Source organism: Schistocerca americana, chromosome 1 (genome assembly GCF_021461395.2).
Source record: "Schistocerca americana isolate TAMUIC-IGC-003095 chromosome 1, iqSchAmer2.1, whole genome shotgun sequence".
NCBI classification, from domain to species: domain Eukaryota; kingdom Metazoa; phylum Arthropoda; class Insecta; order Orthoptera; family Acrididae; genus Schistocerca; species Schistocerca americana.
In genome coordinates, this window is record NC_060119.1 from 536,371,535 (window position 1) to 536,392,193 (window position 20,659).

At 44.2% G+C, this 20,659-nt stretch overlaps 1 protein-coding gene across 1 annotated transcript in view; it reads left to right on the top strand.

Annotated features, from left to right (window-relative positions):
* LOC124600191 (odorant receptor 85c-like) overlaps nucleotides 1-19,264 on the top strand; it is a 37,294-nt gene extending 18,030 nt beyond the window's left edge. Inside the window, exons 3-5 of the mRNA XM_047136140.1 lie at nucleotides 5,235-5,348; nucleotides 9,025-9,180; nucleotides 19,163-19,264. Coding sequence (XP_046992096.1) covers nucleotides 5,235-5,348; nucleotides 9,025-9,180; nucleotides 19,163-19,222 — 330 coding nt within the window. The 3' untranslated portion in view covers nucleotides 19,223-19,264. The remainder of the gene's footprint in view (nucleotides 1-5,234; nucleotides 5,349-9,024; nucleotides 9,181-19,162) is intronic.
* Nucleotides 19,265-20,659: the final 1,395 nt, after the last annotated feature.

Sequence of the window (20,659 nt, forward strand, 5' to 3'; positions counted from 1 at the left end):
TAGAGAAGTACAGAGGTTATTACGCCAGTCAGTGATACCACATCAACTAGTTGGCGTGTTTAGTATATGTGTATCATTATTGTGAGACATAAACAGCAGAAATGAACGAAACCATTAATGCTCGGAACGTTTTAAATACTGGGGCCTCCAAGTTAACAAGACGGTATCCGAAGAAAGACGATGTAGGACAGGATTATGTCACATTCGCAATGTTTTCAGTGGCTCTGGTTATTCAGAAACAAGAATATCCATTTGAATGCTCAACCGAAGTTAACATTGGGCAGGATAATGGACGAAGAAAATTGCTTTATAGGCGTTAAATCGGTTAATACTGTTTGAGATTGTAGTGCTAACAGCAGTGGCGGAAACAGTACTCTTCGAAGAGATGTTAACAGATCTGGTGACTATGAACTTCACCAGAAAATAAACCTAATACTAGTATTTTAACAAAATTTTCGGAAGAACGTATTGAACGTATATGTGACGATTATCATACACCTTCACTTAAAGTTGCATTCTACAGCTATTTATTGGAGAGGAATATAAAAAAAGGAATATATAAAAAATATATAACAAGGAAAATCGAATTTCAAAGGGTATTGGATTATGTTTAGGAAAAATGACGTAATGTAAATCCATTTCGAGGGAAAAAGGCAATCAAAATGCGTCCATTAATGGCACCTGAAATTCTGGGCAAATCATACAGCAAGAGAAACTGGGCACACAGAATTTAAATGTTCCGCAGCTTTCATCTGAAGAAAGAGTGCAAAATGTGTCGTAGATTCATCACAGCTCTCATGACAGAGAGAAATATGCAGGAATATCAAGATATTCGCCAGTCGGGGGCTCTTTATGCCGAAGAAGAAATCCAGAAGGCTGCAACTTTTCAGATACAGCCACAGTGCACTCGGAACACTGATCAGAGTGGACTCAATTACAAACTATCTTCTGGTGCGATACTACATAAGAAAGGGGAAAAGTCAACAGTTACTCTGGTCCACTCTGCACGCAATAGAACTCGCAGTTATACGATAGACGTTGAACTTTCAGTGCGTAGACACGTTACAAAAACTGTATATTTGTTTTCAGGAAAAATTTGTGGCCGAAAGTTAAAAACGTTATTGAAGACAATCTTGCACCAAACATAAGTTTGGAGGCTAGCACAAATCGAAATGTCAAAGGGTTATTTAAAATCCTTTCTCACGAATGCTGTTAGTTATGTGATCTACCCATCTAATCTTCAGCATTCTTCTGTAGCACCACATTTCGAAAGCTTCTATTCTCTTCTTGTCTAAACTATTTATCGTCCACGTTTCACTTCCATACATGGCTACACTCCATACAAATACTTTCAGAAACGACTTCCTGACATTTAAATCTATACTCGATGTTAACAAATTTTTCTTCTTCAGAAACGCTTTTCTTGCCATCGCCAGTCTACATTTTATATCCTCTCTACTTCGACCATCGTTAGTTATTTTGCTCCCCTAATAGCAAAACTCCTTTACTACTTTAAGTTTCTCATTTCCTAATCTAATTCCCTCAGCATCACCCGACTTAATTCGGCTACATTCCATTATCCTCGTTTTGGTTTTGTTGATGTTCATCTTATATCCTCCTTTCAAGACACTGTCCATTCCGTTCAACTGCTCTTCCAAGTCCTTTGCTGTCTCCGACAGAATTACAATGTCATCGGCGAACCTCAAAGTTTTTATTTATTCTCCATGGATTTTAATCCCTACTCCGAACTTTTCTTTTGTTTCCTTTATTGCTTGCTCAATATACAGATTGAACAATATAGGGGATAGGCTACAACCCTGTCTCACTCCCTTCCCAAACACTGCTTCCCTTTCATGCCCCTCGACTCTTATAACTGCCATCTGCTTTCTGTACAAATTGTAAATAGCCTTTCGCTCCCTGTATTTTACCCCTGCCACCTTCAGAATTTGAAAGAGAGTATTCCAATCAACATTGTCAAAAGCTTTCTCTAAGTCTACAAATGCTAGAAACGTAGGTTTGCCTTTCCTTAAACTTTCTTGTAAGATAAGTCGTCGGGTCAGTATTGCCTCACGTGCTCCAACATTTCTACGGAATCCAAACTGATCTTCCCCGAGGTCGGCTTCTATCAGTTTTTCCATTCGTCTGTAGGGAATTCGCGTAAGTATTTTGCCGCTATGACTTATTAAACTGATAGTTCGGTAATTTTCACATCGGTCAACACCTGCTTTCTTTGGGATTGGAATTATTATATTCTTCTTGAAGTCTGAGGGTATTTCGCCTGTCTCATACATCTTGCTCACCAGATGGTAGAGTTTTGTCAGGAGTGGCTCTCCCAAGGCTGTCAGTAGTTCCAATGGAATGTTGTCTACTCCGGGGGCCTTGTTTCGACTCAGGTCTTTCAGTGCTCTGTCAAACCCTTTACGCAGTATCATATCTCCCATTTCATCTTCATCTACATCCTCTTCCATTTCCATAATATTGTCCTCAAGTACGTCGCCCTTGTATAGACCCTACCCCTAGTGAGATAAGCCTCTACATTCTTACATTTGTCCTCTAGCCATCCCTGCTTAGCCTTTTTGCACTTCCTGTCGATCTCAATTTTGAGACGTTTGTATTCCTTTTTGCCTGTTTCATTTACTGCATTTTTATATATTCTCCTTTCGTCAACTAAATTCTATATTTCTTCTGTTACCCAAGGGTTTCTACTAGCCCTCGTCTTTTTACCTATTTGATCCTCTGCTGCCCTCACTATTTCGTCCCTCAAAGCTACCCATTCTTCTTCTACTGTATTTTTTCCCCCATTCCTGTCAATTGTTCCCTTTTGATCTCCCTGACACTATGTACAACCTCAGGTTCTTTCAGTTTATCCAGGTCCCATCTCCTTAAATTCACACCTTTTTGCAGTTTCTTCAGTTTTAATCTACAGTTCATAAACCTGATTCCTAAATCTCTGTCTTACCATTATATAATCTATCTGATACCTTTTAGTATCTCCAGGGTTCTTCCATCTATACAACCTTCTTTCATGATTCTTGAACCAAGTGTTAGCTATGATTAAGTTATGCTCTGTGCAAAATTGTACCAGACGGCTTCCTCTTTCATTTCTTAGACCCAATCCATATTCACCTACTATGTTTCCTTCTCTCCCTTTTCCTACTGACGAATTCCAGTCACCCATGACTATTAAATTTTCGTCTCCATTCACTACCTGAATAATTTCTTTTATCTCATCATACATTTCATCAATTTCTTCGTCATGTGCAGAGATAGTTGGCATATAAACTTGTACTACTGTAGTAGGCGTGGGCTTTGTGTCTATCTTGGCCACAATAATGCGTTCACTATGCTGTTTGTAATAGCTTACCCGCACTCCTATTTTTTTATATATTATTAAACCTTCTCCAGCATTACCCCTATTTGCTTTTGTATTTATGACCCTGTATTCACCTGACCAAAAGCCTTGTTCCTCCTGCCACCGAACTTTACTAATTCCCACTATATCTAACTTTAACCTATCCATTTCCCTTTTTAAATTTTCTAACCTACCTGCCCGATTAAGGGATCTGACATTCCACGCTCCGATCCGTAGAACACCAGTTTTCTTTCTCCTGATAACGACGTCCTCTTGGGTAGTCCCCGCCCGGAGATCCGAATGGGGGACTATTTTACCTCCGGAATATTTTACCCAAGGATAGTATGGAGAATTGCCTTAATGATGTTCGCCCTCAAGATGCGGCATCAAACCGTTGCATCACGACTATGAGGTTCGGGAAGGTGATGTAACGATTTCAAGCTCCATGGATTCAAATAGTAAGATATCTGACAAGTCCCTAAAGGTGAAAATGGAAAGTAAGATCAGTTTTACTTCATTAGAGTTTTACAAATGTTGACCCAAATATTTGGGTCAATATTTGTAAAAAGTGTAGAATGCAAAGCTGATTATTTTCGAGGGAGATATCGCCTGGTGCGACGATTAGCCCCCCCCCCCCCCTTGGTGTGGGGCAGGAGGCAACTTTAAAATTTAAAATGGGAACACCCATTTTTATTGCTGAATCAGATTGTATATAAAAAACTACGTACATTTTGTCTTAAACATTTGTTTTGATTCTTGGTAGTTGGTGCTGTAATTCAAGAAAATCCATGTTCCCATTTTTTCGTGGAAAATGGTTAAGGATAAATAAAAAATGAGTTCACTCGTTAGTAAGTAGGATGTTTGGTTAGTTAGTTAGCTAGCCAGATGATTTGTTTAATAATTAATAGTTGTGTGGCCTCATGACCACGAAACAAACAAAACTTATCCGAATCTGCGGAAAAAATAATATTTGGGTCAACATTTGAAAAATTGTAATTCGTTTCTCTCAAACCCCACCCTAAGGAGAGAGAGGGAGAGTTTTAATTATAGCGAATAAAAATTTGCGAAGTAAATAAATATTTTTTATTTATCCGTAAACATTTACCACGCAAAAATGAGAACATGGGTTTTCTTGAATTACAGCGCCCACTACCAAGGATCAAAACAAATGTTTAAGACAAAATGCGCGTAGTTTTTTATGTATAATCTGATTCTGAAATAAAAAATGGGCGTTCCCATTTGAAATTTTAAAGTTGCCTCCCGCCCCACCCCCAGGGGGCTAGGGTGGCGTGATAATTTTAGCACCAGCAGATGTCCCCCTCGAAAATAATTCACTTTGGATTCTACATTTTTTCGTGTGAAACTTATTTTTCGAGTTATTCAGGTTTTTCAACTTAAAATTTGCACCCTGTATATTTCCCCAAGTATTTTAATGATTCTGTGCAAATGCGGCTGAATTTCTTGCTTTAGGAATTAAAGAACGTGTTTTCTCCAGTTTTAAATTCTGATCACTATGGATACGTAAAACTTTTGAAGTTTCCATCCTAGTTATTATTTCCTCAGTATGTCTTACATTTATAGTTCGTGTGGATACGATAGACGTTCAGAACTGGACAGGCTGAACCGTTTCACTTTAGAGTGAGAGCATTTGAAGAAGACCTCTCAATAATACATTTACAGGCATTATTAACCATTTCAGCTGTTGCATCCTTTAAAGTAGGTTTTATTTCATGGCAGTGTAAAATTTCCTACCCTTACGTATGCAACTGTGTATTGCATCATTAAGAACCTATTATTGTATTTGATACCATTTATTATTGCGTTTGCGTGAGAGTGAATTACTGTAAACCTACTAATACTGTGATATTTGTCGCACTGACAGCTGTTACAGAGAGACGGAAACCTTTCAAAAGCTTCGAAAACGCTTCTGACGATACCTCCTCTCCTGTGCGAAACTGGAATGTTTTGCATATTTGGCCATGCCTTAACCGATCAGGTGAGTAGCTTATATTAATTGTCGACAGTGGGGAAATACTACCCTGTCACCATCGTTAGCTCTAGATCGAGCTACTTTCACATCATTTTACTTGCGAAAACAGTCCTAATTATTCATAAGAAATAATGTATTTTGGGAATTCATATGCTGTCAGGTTTGCGAGAGAGGATGTGAAAGGGAAGTACTAATAAGCACTTCTTGCTAGTTTCTGCTTCTACATGTAGTCATTTTTCATGTTGGCTACTACGCCTAATTACCACATCACCATTTAAAACATTACACCACTGAAAAGGTAATGCCTCGAACAATTCGAAACGCAGACTTGAACTTCGATCCCTCACATTTTCTTCCAGAATGCACAGCGTAATCTAGACTGAAACCTTCCTACTGCGAGTTCGCTAGTTGCTGGGGTTCAACTACAAACCATGCAACCTGGAAGTCACCGGTCACAAAGGCATTAGACATAATTATTATAGCTGAATAGCACTCTAACTCAAGTCCCATTAATAATTGGTTAATAGTTAGCTCATTACGCTCTCAAATGCAGCCCCACTGTCAGGCTGAGATGAATATGCGTCCGCCTCCGTAGCCGATCGGTAAACATCTCTGACTGCTCTGCGGTGGATCAAGATTCAACACCCAGTTGTGCCAGTAGTTCTTGATCGATGAAAAGGTGCACTCAGGATTGTGAGGCGAACTCATAAGCTACTTGAATGAGAAGTAGCGGCTGTAAGGACTTGAAGACTGACAAAGGCTGCGAGAACAGCTTGTTAACTCCAGTCCGCAGCTTGTGGTCGTGCGGTAGCGTTCTCGCTTCCCACGCCATGGTTCACGGGTTCGATTCCCGGCGGGGTCAGGGATTTTCTCTGCCTCGTGATGACTGGGTGTTGTTCGCTGTCCTTAGGTTAATTAGGTTTAAGTAGTTCTAAGTTCTAGGGGACTGATGACCATATCTGTTAAGTCCCATAGTGCTCAGAGTCATTTGAACCATTTGTTAACTCCAATCCCCTCCGCACGGTATCCAAATGACGCCATTGGGCGGGTATGGACGTGCTATCAACATATATTCGTCGTCTGGGAATGATCTCGACGCTGTGTTTTGTCATTTGTATTCGAAGCACACAGCGATGGAATTTTTGGTTCAGTGATTATTATTTCGGGTTCTTTCCAAACCGTTTCCTCTGGAGAGCTGTCAGAGGACATTTAAACACTACAGTTATGTAAACGTCATGCGCATCTCCGGAGGATTTCGTGAAATATAGAACGGTAAGAAAGCTTCAGCGTACGTCTGAAGCGCTTAGGTCGAGTCCACGTGCATCAGATGGAAGAGCACAGCAGGTTTCCCCGCACGATACACATTTGTGACGTCTCAGTATCTCGCCTCGTTTAATGTGGCAAAAGGATCCAGATCCTTCTTGACAAACTTGCCCTTTCTCTACCTTCCCATTCAATTTACGCTAAGCTCATAACACATCAGTTATCGTACTATAATAGGAGCTCACTATCTCATAAACGTTGGCTCCTTTTGCTGAGGATACCTTCCAGCCTCTGCGCAAAAATGAGCTATATATTCGAGTTACTTTATTTGTCATATGACGTTTCGTTTCTTAAACTTGTGTCAAGAGCTCTAAGGCTTTCTATGACCAAGTGAATTATGTACCAGTTATAAAACAATCGTGGAAATATATTCTAGTTGTCTTTTCTCTGATTATCTGATTTATATCCTTTACTGCAATTTGGGCGTACCATGTAGACAGTGAGGATATCAAGCTGTTCTTCTCTATTCCTATCGAACCATTTTTAATATTATTTGATAATATCCTTATTTGCAATGTTACTTATAATCCGTATTAATTGCAAACATGTCACATGTGACGCAGCATGTGTGGAACGGTTACACCTGTAACCGACATTGCAGATCTGAAGATGGTTCTAGAGGAACCGAAACCGATCATGCGAATAAACATTTTTACAATCTAGACGGATTATAAGTAACATTGTATAACCAGTGATTGCTGTGTGCCATCTGACATTATGTCTGTTTTTGCAAATTCCCCTTATTTACTACAATTTAATATTTCTCCTGTATCGTACGGTCATAAATTTTCTTTCATTCTATAAAATTAAAGGAAAATCATTTTGTTTCTCCTTAGGATATGTGAGATATACCAGAGTTGTCCCCTGAATACCTACACTCTATTTATCAAACGACCTCTAACTGCCTCGAAACGGGTAATAATGGCATGCCTCTCGAAACTGCTACGTGTAGCAGCCCTTTCTCTGTTTTCGCTTTTTCGTCTAATAAGTGAAAGTTTGATTTTATTTTTTACACATTGACTGTCATTGAAGGCTTTTACTTTAATTTAATATTGTCACGGCTAAGCAACAGTTTGATTACTTTTAAAACCCAATGTTAAACGTGGGTCACTACACGTATAGTCTTCCCAACTCTGAGAGAAAAAAATCTTTAGTAGCTTTACTACCAATGTTTACAGACGACGATACTTTAACCTTTCCTTCAATTGTTTTAGTTACGAATCCCTAGTTTGTTCTAGGCATAGATAAAAAAAATGGTTCAAATGGCTCTGAGCACTATGGGACTCAACTGCTGTGGTCATTAGTCCCCTAGAACTTAGAACTTCTTAAACCTAACTAACCTAAGGACATCACACACATCCATGCCCGAGGCAGGATTCGAACCTGCGACCGTAGCGGTCACGCGGTTCCAGACTGTAGCGCCTAGAACCGATCGGCCACTCCGGCCGGCGGATCATTTATAGGGGGTATCATAGGACTTCAGACTTTCTATAACAAAAACCATTTGAAACAAGATTCTACGAAATAAAAGAGAGATGGGATGCATTCCTGGGGAATGAGAATCGACAGAACAACAGTGATTGCTTGAGAATCGTGACGAAAAAGATAATGATCAATAAATCTTGAGACAAGTGCGATGTGTGACAGGCGAGACAGTGGTAAGGGTCGATGTTCGAAGGAGCTTTGCAAATTCATCATATAAGGCAATGCATTTTTCTGCTAAAATTTGCTTGGCTGTGGAATTCCGGCTCATAACTGACTGTTTGCCATCAACAGAATGGAACCGAGTTCAGGTGTTGTATCATAATTGGCCTTTGTCCCAAAAGGCGCTCAATAATGCTTGTTTGTAGATTGCAGTTACCACGATACAATTATGCAGTAAGCACTAATAGTTGAGGTTGAAGCGGCATTCCTCCGACAACATGACCTTCTGCCCATCGATTCATTCAGTCATTCATCTGAATAGTGCAGCTTTGGAAATGTCAGTGTATTTCTGCTCCGCACTATGTACGAACGACGTGACTCCGTATGGGCATCAACAAAAGTCTTTAGACATACTAACACGAAAAAAAAAAAGAAATGTTCGTCTCGTCGTTGGAAACATTGCAGGTGACTTTAATAAAGTCAAGAAAATGAACCCTAGGTAATGTGGATGAGAATTCTCTAAATACGATCGCACTCATTTGCGATATTAGAAACTAATTTCTACCAGTACTCGTTTAATACGAGCGAAATTATGAATATGAAATGTGACTCTATGAACCTGATTAGTTTAGAGAACCTTTAACTTCACGAGGAAGTTATTAGTTCTGACAAGGAAGCTCTTGCACTCCACAACAGTCAAATGTCCGTGTTTCAGAGCGAGAAGCTGATGCAGTCGGCTTTCAGCTGTGGCTGGACAGACAGCGACGTCCGCTTCAGACGCAGCCTGCTGACCTTCATGACGGCGTTGGTTCGACCGGTCGAGATTACAGTGGGCAAGACGACCAAGCTGTCTAAGGAGACGCTGGTCCAGGTCGGTATTCATCCATCCCCGTACTAGAATAAAGACGGTCCCATTCTACTTAACAGTCATTGTACTTGTGTGTTGAAACTTAGGAAACAGCTTTCCTAAAGGTGTAGAGTTGCCATCGGTCAATCGGAGAACAGCACACTGGCTCAGTTAGTGAAAAATGTGCTGCCCGACTCTAATTATTGAGCTTTCTTCCGTCTTACATATAGTCTACATGGCATCATCTGCCTAGCAACACTTACTGAACCAGTAGCATCAACATATAGCTATTGAAATACCTCAATGGACCACGGAACCTTTTTCTGTTCTGTTGAAGTTATATGAATACTTCGAGGCGCCCAGCAGAGGCAGTGTCGCGCAGTGTTGGAAAGCGCATCCTCATCATCGCCCTATGAAAGGCATATGACACTGTTTTGAAGTCACTGAACATCCTCCATTTTCAGAATGAGATTATCACTCTGCAGCGGAGTGTGCGCTGATATGAAACTTCCTGGCAGATTAAAACTGTGTGCCCGACCGAGACTCGAACTCGGGACCTTGGCCTTTCGCGGGCAAGTGCTCTACGAACTGAGCTACCGAAGCACGACTCACGTCCGGTGCTCACAGCTTTACTTCCGCCAGTACCTCGTCTCCTACCTTCCAAACTTTACAGAAGCTCTCCTGCGAACCTTGCAGAACTAGCACTCCTGAAAGAAAGGATATTGCGGAGACATGGCTTAGCCACAGCCTGGGGGATGTTTCCAGAATGAGATTTTCACTCTGCAGCGGAGTGTGCGCTGATATGAAACTTCCTGGCAGATTAAAACTGTGTGCCCGACCGAGACTCGAACTCGGGACCTTTGCCTTTCGCGGGCAAGTGCTCTACCAACTGAGCTACCGAAGCACGACTCACGTCCGGTGCTCACAGCTTTACTTCCGCCAGTACCTCGTCTCCTACCTTCCAAACTTTACAGAAGCTCTTCTGCGAAACTTGCAGAACTAGCACTCCTGAAAGAAAGGATATTGCGGAGACATGGCTTAGCCACAGCCTGGGGGGTGTTTCCAGAATGAGATTTTCACTCTGCAGCGGAGTGTGCGCTGATATGAAACTTCCTGGCAGATTAAAAGTGTGTGCCCGACCGAGACTCGAACTCGGGGACCTTTGCCTTTCGCGGGCAAGTGCTCTACCAGCTGAGCTACCGAAGCACGACTCACGTCCGGTGCTCACAGCTTTACTTCCGCCAGTACCTCGTCTCCTACCTTCCAAACTTTACAGAAGCTCTTCTGCGAAACTTGCAGAACTAGCACTCCTGAAAGAAAGGATATTGCGGAGACATGGCTTAGCCACAGCCTGGGGGATGTTTCCAGAATGAGATTTTCACTCTGCAGCGGAGTGTGCGCTGATATGAAACTTCCTGGCAGATTAAAAGTGTGTGCCCGACCGAGACTCGAACTCGGGACCTTTGCCTTTCGCGGGCAAGTGCTCTACCAACTGAGCTACCGAAGCGCGAAGAGCTTCTGTAAAGTTTGGAAGGTAGGAGACGAGGTTCTGGCGGAAGTAAAGCTGTGAGCACCGGACGTGAGTCGTGCTTCGGTAGCTCAGTTGGTCACTTGCCCGCGAAAGGCAAAGGTCCCGAGTTCGAGTCTCGGTCGGGCACACAGTTTCAATCTGCCAGGAAGTTTCATATTAGCGCACACTCCGCTGCAGAGTGAAAATCTCATTCTGGAAACATCCCCCAGGCTGTGGCTAAGCCATGTCTCCGCAATATCCTTTCTTTCAGGAGTGCTAGTTCTGCAAGTTTCGCAGAAGAGCTTCTGTAAAGTTTGGAAGGTAGGAGACGAGGTACTGGCGGAAGTAAAGCTGTGAGCACCAGACGTGAGTCGTGCTTCGGTAGCTCAGTTGGACAGTCTGCGTTCGGCAGGGCAGCAGTGCGCACCGCGCTCGGCCGTCCACGCCGCTGCGCGCGCGGAGTGTTTTGTTTACTTCCTCGTCACAGCGCTTCTCAGTCGAACAAGCTGTAATGGCCAACTCTTACAGGAAGAACACTCTTAAGTTCACCTTCTCAAACGAATACGCACGACCCAAAGCACTGGCCGTCGAACGCTTCCTACGCGAAGACGTGAAGATCCCGCGTGACGAACTCATCGGCATACACCTATCGATCATTAGCAGCGTCGTTTATGTTAAGATGACTTCCGACGCTGCCTGCAACGAGATCATTCAAAGGACGCGACATGGACTAAAATTCCGGCACTCCGACGGAAACGTCGGGCCTGTGGATGTCGACCATGCAGGACTTGGCCTTCGGACGATCCGTGTATTCGAACTGCCTTTCGAGGTGACTGAAGATGAAGTCATCGCGGCGCTAAGTCCGTTCGGAAAAGTCCAGAGCCACGTAGCCGAGACATGGGCACAGTTTACGACGTATCCGGTGCTTAATGGTGTGAGACAAGTCCGAATCGATCTCAAACGGCACGTTCCATCGTACATTTCTATCGGCGGCTGCCATGCGGTGGTCATTTACGACGGACAACCTCGAACATGTTCCGGTTGTGGCCAAGAAGGCCACGTCCGTAATGAATGCCTGCAACGCCGCATCACACAACTAAGGCCCGACGATACGAACACCGACAGAACCGTGACCACCCTTCCAGTCACCTATGCGGCGACACTGCACGTCCAGCCCTCACAAGGCGCCGTTCACGAGCGTCTCTCTGGTCCGATACACCCGGAGGCGTCCCAGCACCTTGACACCGGCGATGCCGCCCGTGAACATGTCCAACAGCCGGACACACCCACGCTAGAAGATCACAAGGATACCAATGAGAGTGTTCTGGAGAATGAAGACCGCATCATAGCACCCGCGGCTTTTGTACCGGAACGACGTGAATCTCTTCCTTCCTCAGACACCGAAACTCATTGCCGAAAGCAGAAGTCGCCCAAACGACGAAAAAAACGCCGCAAGACATCAGACTCGACCATTGAGCCCCCTCCGCAGGACGAAGAGATGCCACATCACTCCGACGGAGAACACGATAACACCTCTTCCTCTGCCACGGAGACACGTCATCCACAAGACGGTGAACCGTCCAACGGAGATCGTGCGCAAGCCCCGCGCCCAGAAGCCATGGAACATAGCACGCCTGTTGTCACCGACGCCATTGAGCCGACTCGGCCAGCGCTGCCACCTCTCGCCGATGTCAAACCTGTCGGACACCTTTCATGGGCGGATGACACGGATTTCCCACCCCCATCTGATGCGGAAATGAGATCTGTTTCTCCGTTAGACCAAAACTAAAATGGGGGAAGTTTCTACGGCGAATCCTGCGACTTCTATGGACTTCCAGCATCCACAACAACAATCTTCACCAGCTACGACCCTATCAACAGCACGGATCTCCCATCAGGCGTACCGAATAGCTACTATCAATACTAATAATATCGGCTCCCATGCTAAACTTCAACTGCTCCGTGACACGCTAAGAGCAGCGGACATCGACATCGCCCTGTTACAAGAACTGAGGACAGCGACTTGGACTGGGTGTTATGGATATGAGACGTACGCCGCCCCTGCAGCTATGGAACACACAGGCGCATCCATCCTCCTCCGAGAAGGAATTGCAGTTTCCGATGTCGCATACCTCCCAACAGCGCGAGGGGTGGCCATAACAGTTGAAGGACTCAAAATCATAAATCTCTACGCCCCATCGGGCACTGATAAACGGAGGGATCGCTCCCAGTTCTACGCAGAAGATATCACGCCTTTATTCCTCGGTCGATACGATCATCTCATCGTAGGTGGAGATTTCAACTGTGTTCTCGAGCGCACAGACCAATACCCCCATTTCACCACATGTCCCGAACTTCGCTTCCTCGTCCGCCGCCTTCGTCTCCTCGACACTTGGCGAGTGATACACGGCGACCGCCCGGGGTATACACACATCACGAGCCACTCCGCCAGCCGACTTGATAGAATATACATCTCTAACGCTCTAAAATCAGTTGTCCTCGACGCGGAACGTTGGCCGTCTGCCTTTTCGGATCATGACATCTATATCTGTACCATGAACCTACGTCGACAATCTATATGGCGCAGTGCAGGACCTTGGAAACTCAATGTCGCGCTACTGCGGGACCCTGAATGTCGACAACAGGTCACCGACACGTGGCACACCTGTGTTCAACGCATTATGCGTTACGAGACCACACTGCAGTGGTGGTTGCTGTGCGCCAAACCGGCCATCCGACGCACATTGACATTCTATGGCAGAGCAAAAGCCAGGTGGAATCACCATACAACTGATTTCTACTATAGCGCTCTACGTGAACTCATGGATCATCCTCCATCCCCGGATCGCCTCAAAGAAGCTCAACGCATCAAGGCAAAGATTCTATCCTTGACCAGATGCCGTCTAGAGGGAGCCATTGTACGAGCCCGCAGCCAAGACAGGATTAATGGTGAAGAACCTTCTATGCATCATATTGTTCAAAATGTTCGTCGACGCCGACAGGCTTTAATGACAACTTTAGACTTACCTGATGGACGACGGCTGACTTCGCAAGCTACCATTGCGGATGCATTCACAACACACTATAGACTTTTCTATCAAGAAGTACCTGCCGGTGCAGAGACCATTGCTGAGGTTGCCCATGAGACACTTGGTACTCTAAACACAGCAGCTGCAACCCTCCTGACTGCTGAAGTGACCACCGACGACGTCCAAGGCGCTGTGGCCAAGGGGTCTCTGAATCGATCTCCCGGCCCGGATGGTTTACCTCTCGAATTTTACAGAACCTTCCAAGATTTGATGATGCCACGATGGAGGGACATGTACTGGGAACTTTTGTCCGGCGCGACGAACCCGCCACCAATGTTCATGGAAGGCTTACTTGTACCAGTCCCGAAACCCGCAGGAGGAACACGACTCGACAGTTATCGGCCGATCACGTTACTCAATTCGGACTTCAAGATTTTCACACGCCTTCTGGCAGTGCGACTCAAACATGTATTACGGGACATTGTCTCCCACGAACAAACATCCTTAGGCGGCGATCGTAATATACAGACGGCTCTCAGTGAATATCGAGATGTGATCGCTGTGGCAACACACTCGCGACTGCCAGGCGCTTTAATCTCCATCGACTTCAAACAAGCGTTTGACCGCGTCAATCATGCATTCCTCAACGCAGTGATGGACCGAATGGCAATTCCCCCGACGTTCACGCAAGTGATTATGCGGCTCCTTCGTGGAGCAACGTCCAGACTTCTCGTCAACGGCAGACTTACAGAACCTATACGGATTGAACGCTCAGTACGGCAGGGTTGCCCTTTGTCGACGGTACTTTATGCCATTGCGATGGAACCACTCATTTGCGGATTACGGCGACGTTTGACAGGTATTCCACTCCGGGATCATATGTTCCGCTGCCGAGCTTACGCGGACGACTTGGCCCTCGTCGTACGTTCAGCGGCTGAAGTACAAGCTGCGATGCAGTGGATTACCCGTTACAGTGCAGGGGCAGGGAGCGCTATGAACGTGGCAAAATCATGCGCCATGAAGATCGGCCGCGGCCTTCCCGCAGACAGCGTAGTTCCATTTCAACTGGTAGACACCATTCGTTGTCTCGGATTGGTGTACACGCGAGACATTCGCCGCACCTCGGCGATCAATTTTCGTGTGCTGCTGCAACGCATCCGGGCCAACATACAAAATCACATACTACGCCCGCTGAATATGTGCCAGAGAGTCACCTTCGTCAATACCCATCTGGCAGCTCGGATACCCCATATAGCGCAGATTATGCCCATCACTGCGACAATGGCGGCCAGGTTACAGGCGGCATTCGGCTATTTCATTTGTTCTGGACACATCTTCAAAGTCCAGTATGAAGCTCTCACCTTACCGAAGCGGGACGGTGGCCTCGATCTGGTTAATGTGAGAGCCAGGACAACGGCACTTTACACCAATACTATGCTCCGGTTATGGAAAAGCCAAAATGCTAGTTTTACTGGAATGTTGACCACCGAGCTCGCGCCTGTTTCGAGACGCCCACCGACGTCTTTGGCACACATCCCACCTCCGATGTCACATATCGGCCGTTTCTTTTTGGAGTACAGCTACATATGCACCGAGCTCCCCAGGACCAGGAAGACGACCACCCGCGACATCTACCGCCTTCTCCGAAAGTCTCCACCCCGCAACCCCGTCGAAACACGTCACCCCCAGGTTTCATGGCCTACAGTTTGGAAAACGATCCACCAACCATATCACACCACTGACACCACCTCTATGTGGTACCTTCTCGTCAACGGCAAGTATACTACAAGACAGAAACTGCATCGCATCGCACTGGTGGACTCACCCCTGTGCCTCAAGTGCAATGTCGAAGATACAGATTTACATCGTTTTGAGTGTGGGCCAGCAGCAGCTGTCTGGACCCTCGTACAGAAGATTGTGGCTTTCTACCTCCGAGTACCACCACATCACGTTTCTCCCACTATGATGATATATCCCGACACGACCTACTTTCCATCGGCTAAGTGGCACGCCATCACATGGATCAGTGGCATGGCTGTCGACTACCTCTTCCGAGACGACATCGTCGATCCGGCGGACTTTTGGACACGCCTCCAAGTGTATCACCACACCCTTCGCCGGCATCGACACTATCGGGCCACTTTCGCGAACTATTTACAGAGCGTTTTCACCAACCCGCCTCAAAGCTGGAATCTCAACGAACCGTGCCAGCCAAGGCTGGACGATCCCACGTTCCCCTTCAATGGTCAATGATAGAATGCATTTTGTTCTGCTGGCGCGCCAAAGTGGAGCATGGCGCGGAAAGTATTCCTATTTTATTTCAGTTCTCTTTTCTCCTCCTCCCCAAAGTTTTTTTTTTCTCCTTACACATGTTTATCCCTTTCACACATAGCTCTCTATCTGCAGCCTATTTGTTTTCTTTCTCTTGTGCTCAAAAAAAAAAAAAAAAAAAAAATGCTGCTGATGGTGAGACTGTACACTCATTTATGTTACCAAACAACATACAAATACAAAAGAAGGCCGTTGCGGAAATATAGCTACCTTTTATGTTTTACGTTTTCAAAGGATATTGTGTTATTTATGAAGAACGTCGTCTTTTATTTTCATACCCAAGAGGTTTTTATTAAAAAAAAAAAAAAAAAAAAAGTTGGTAGGGCACTTGCCCGCGAAAGGCAAAGGTCCCGAGTTCGAGTCTCGGTCGGGCACGCAGTTTTAATCTGCCAGGAAGTTTCATATCAGCGCACACTCCGCTGCAGAGTGAAAATCTCATTCTGGAAACATCCCCCAGGCTGTGGCTAAGCCATGTCTCCGCAATATCCTTTCTTTCAGGAGTGCTAGTTCTGCAAGTTTCGCAGGAGAGCTTCTGTAAAGTTTGGAAGGTAGGAGACGAGGTACTGGCGGAAGTAAAGCTGTGAGCACCGGACGTGAGTCGTGCTTCGGTAGCTCACTGGTAGAGCACTTGCCCGCGAAAGGCAAAGGTCCCGAGTTCGAGTCTCGGTCGGGCACACAGTTTTAATCTGCCAGGAAGTTTCATCCTCCATTTTGTTTTCGTTTCATTTCACGTAGTGTAAATTGTCGTTATAAAAGCTTTCGACGATGTAAGATGGTGTAAGATGTTCGAGATTCTGAGAAAAATAGGGGTAAGCTATAGGGTGGGGTTAAATACAATATGAAGAAAATTTAGGATGTGTTAGTTGACGATCAGTTTGACTTTAGGAAAGATAAAGGCACCAGGGAGGCAATTGATAATGGAAGCAAGACTAAAGGAAAATCAAAACACATTCATAGGGTTTGTCGACCTTGAAAAAGCGTTCTACGGTGTAAAATGGTGTGAGATGTTCGAAACTCTGATAAAAAGAGGCATAAGCTGTAGGGAGAAACGGGTAATATATAATATGTACAAGATCATATAGGAACTAATAAGAGTACATCACAAAGAACGGAGTGGTCGGATTCAAAAGGGTAAGACAGCGAAGTCATCTTTCGCCCCTGCTGATCAACCTGAACATCGAAAAAGCAATGGTGTAAATAAAAGGAAGATCCAAAAATGGAATTAAAATTCAAAGTTGAAGGATATCAGTCACATGATTCGCTGATGTCATTGCTATCCTGAGTGAAAGTTAAGAAGAATTACATGATCTGCTGAATGGAATGAATAGTCTAACAAGTACAGAATATGGACTGAGAGTAAATCGAAGAAACACGAAGGTAATGAGATGTAGCATAAATGAGAACAGCGAGAACCTTAACATCAGGATTGATTTCACAAAGAAGATGAAGTTCAGGAATTTTACTACCTAGGCAGCAAAATAACCAATGACGGACGGACCAAGGAGGACAACAAAAACAGATAAGCACTGGCAAAAAGGGCATTCCTAACAGAGAGAAGTCTCCTAGTATGAAACAGAGGCCTCATTTTAAGGAAGTAGTTTCTGATAGTGTACGTTTGGAGCGCAGCATTGTATGGCAGTGGAACACGGACTGTGGGACAACTGGAAAGAGAGAGAATCGAAGGATTTGAGATGTGGTGCTACAGGCAAATATTGAAAATTATGGGGACTGATAGGATAAGGAATGAGGAGGTACTATGCAGAATCTGAGAGGAAATCAATGTGCGGAGAACACTGACAAGTAGGACAGGATGACAGGACATCAGTTAAGACATGAGGGAATGACCTTCATGGTACTAGAAAGGAGCTATAGAGGGCAAAACCTGTAGAGGAAGACTGAGATTGGAATACGTCCAGCAATTAAGAAAGAACGTAGATTGCATGAGCTACTCCGAGATGAAGAGATTGGCACAGGTGAGGAATTGGTGGCAGGGCGCATCAAACTCAGACGCCCAGTTTTGCTGTCACTAAGTGGACGTTGTCAACCACCTTGCTGTTCTTTTAATTTTTTGAGTGAAAGGGAAATAGACTAACTGGTCCTTCAGGCACCAGAAAGGTTTCTTGGGAGTATGAATCTTCCATTTATAGGGGTAGATCACAATTTAACAAAAAAATTTTCAACCTATCGTTTTGTTGCTGCGTTCAAAATCATCACAATTACGTGCAAATCGTGCAGCTTGTTCTTGTGGTCTTCAGTCCTGAGACTGGTTTGATGCAGCTCTCCATGATACTCTATTCTGTGCAAGCTTCTTCATCTCCCAGTACGTACTGCAGCCTACATCTTTCTGAATCTGCTTAGTGTATTCATCTCTTGGTCTCCCTCTACGGTTTTTACCCTCCACGCTGCAGCTATAGTCTAGATAAATGATAACGTCTATATAAGAGTGTGGTACAGTCAAACATGATTCCTTCAGTGCGGGTTCACGTAGGGTTTCGTTTTCGCTCATGGGAAAACAGGGCGCGCTGCAAAGTAGGGGCCGCCGTCGGAAAAATTTCCCTGAACATTGACTTCAGTAAAAGGACGATACACTAACACTGAAACATTTTTGACAAAAAGTGGTATAAAAGTATTTTGTGTTTTGCTCAAACAGGTAGAATCCCATTCCCATAACTGTTTTATAAACACGGTTGCTGTGGCACCATCTAAAAACGAAACGATGATGCGTTCAGGAGACATATTCTGGCAGTTACATGCGTGTTCGTAGAAGCAAAGATAAGCTAGTATGAGGAGCACTGACTTTGAGCAATTAAACTTAGGATGACATGTTAATGGCATTTGAAGTTTTAGTAAGAAATAGCGTATTATGTATATGTACTTGATATGTTATTGTCAGTATATGGTGCTTAACTGTTTGAAACTTCTGTTCCTTTCTAATTCAAATAAATAGATCAATGTTTAACCATCCTACTTTTGCAGAAATCTGAGGCAGACGTTAGAATATCTATTACAAGTTGTATTATTTCCAATAGCTCATTATCACTTGGCTCTCATAAATGTATGACATAGTCTTATACTTAACTTTCCCTACAACAAGTAAAATCTAAATTACCAGAATGTAATTTTCTTTCTTCCACAGGTCCTTAACGGAACGTACGGGCTGTTGAACCTGCTTTATCATTTCCATAGCAGTGTATGAAGGATTATCAGCACAATAGGCACTGCCAGAATTCCAGGTCCGCGTTTCTGTAAAATCATACAAACTATAATTTGTTCAAAGATTGTAGATAACTTACATTACATAAATATAGTAACATTTATAAGCAAGATTTACTTCGTTAAAAATACATCGCAAACTATTAAAGTGAGAAAATAAATTTGCTCCACATAATATTTACACCTTCTTCTGTCCCCTGCCTCGATGGGGCATAGTGATTCAGTGATGAAGATACAAGGCCGAGGATGGCCGACTTTTAAATTGCTTTCGTATCACATCATTTACGTGTGTGCTTGGCGACATCTTCTTAAAAACGTCGATGGTGATCCTTGGACAGAATGACGTTAACTGCAGCAGCCTTTTAGTACTACTCGATAAAATAAGAGCATATGCTGGAGTGTTTCACCAGTTCCACATTTATGGCTCTATATCATTATCCTAAAAGGTACGAAAAGACATAATGTACACACTTGTCACTCCAATACTCGAAACAGTCATTGTTAAGGACCTATACTTACACTCGGTAGTTTCTTAGGAGGTTTCCCAACAAACAGTTTTACCTACGCTAGGTGGATATTCTTCAGAGATGATCTCAGGGAAACTCTCCTGGAAATCGTTTGCCATCATTCTTATGCGAAAGGAGACGGTGTTTCCTTTGTGGTCCTTGGTGTACCAAGAAAATTAACAGACAGCTTAGGAAGAAAAAGTATTTAGGCAGTACCTCATACAGCTGTACAAGGAACAAAGCTGAAACAGCGACCAGCAAAACAACGTATCTGTTGCTGAGAGTGACTTTCCATAGGCCTCCAAACTCCGGAACATAAAGCGACATGCCAACCATTATGATCACTGCGGTCGCTGTGTGAGTGAATGCCGCCTGGTGACCTATTGCGTTCCGATGGCGCAGGAGTAAACGCCAGAACAGAGGCGCTCAGCTTGTTGCTTTCGTTAAGTTCCGTAATCGGTTCCATGATTACGTCTGTTGGGTGCATACCTGTCTCTGTGATGCCCTCTCTGTTGTTGTGGACTGCCTTCTATATTTGGCAGGGTTACATGAGTAAATGATATCAGTTCAAAAATGAACATTGTCAAAGAGGTCAGTTACTTGTTGCCATTAGATCTAACATATCTCCATCATGAGTGGGCTTCTGAACTATGTGTTGTAGATGGTTTTCAGAGAAGGAACTTAGTAACGATTCTTAATGTTTTCGCTAAAGTATGCAGTGGCATTTGGGAGTTTGTCTGGAAGTCGATAAAATGATCCAGTTACAGGTTTAGGCCGAAACAGCCATGCATGGAAGCTTATTTTCCATTTTGGGGCCTTTGCGATGCTTGTCTCCTGTTGCAAATACACAACCTCCAATTTCCATTTATCCTATCATTTCGATATACACTTACATTTACACCAAAATTCTCACT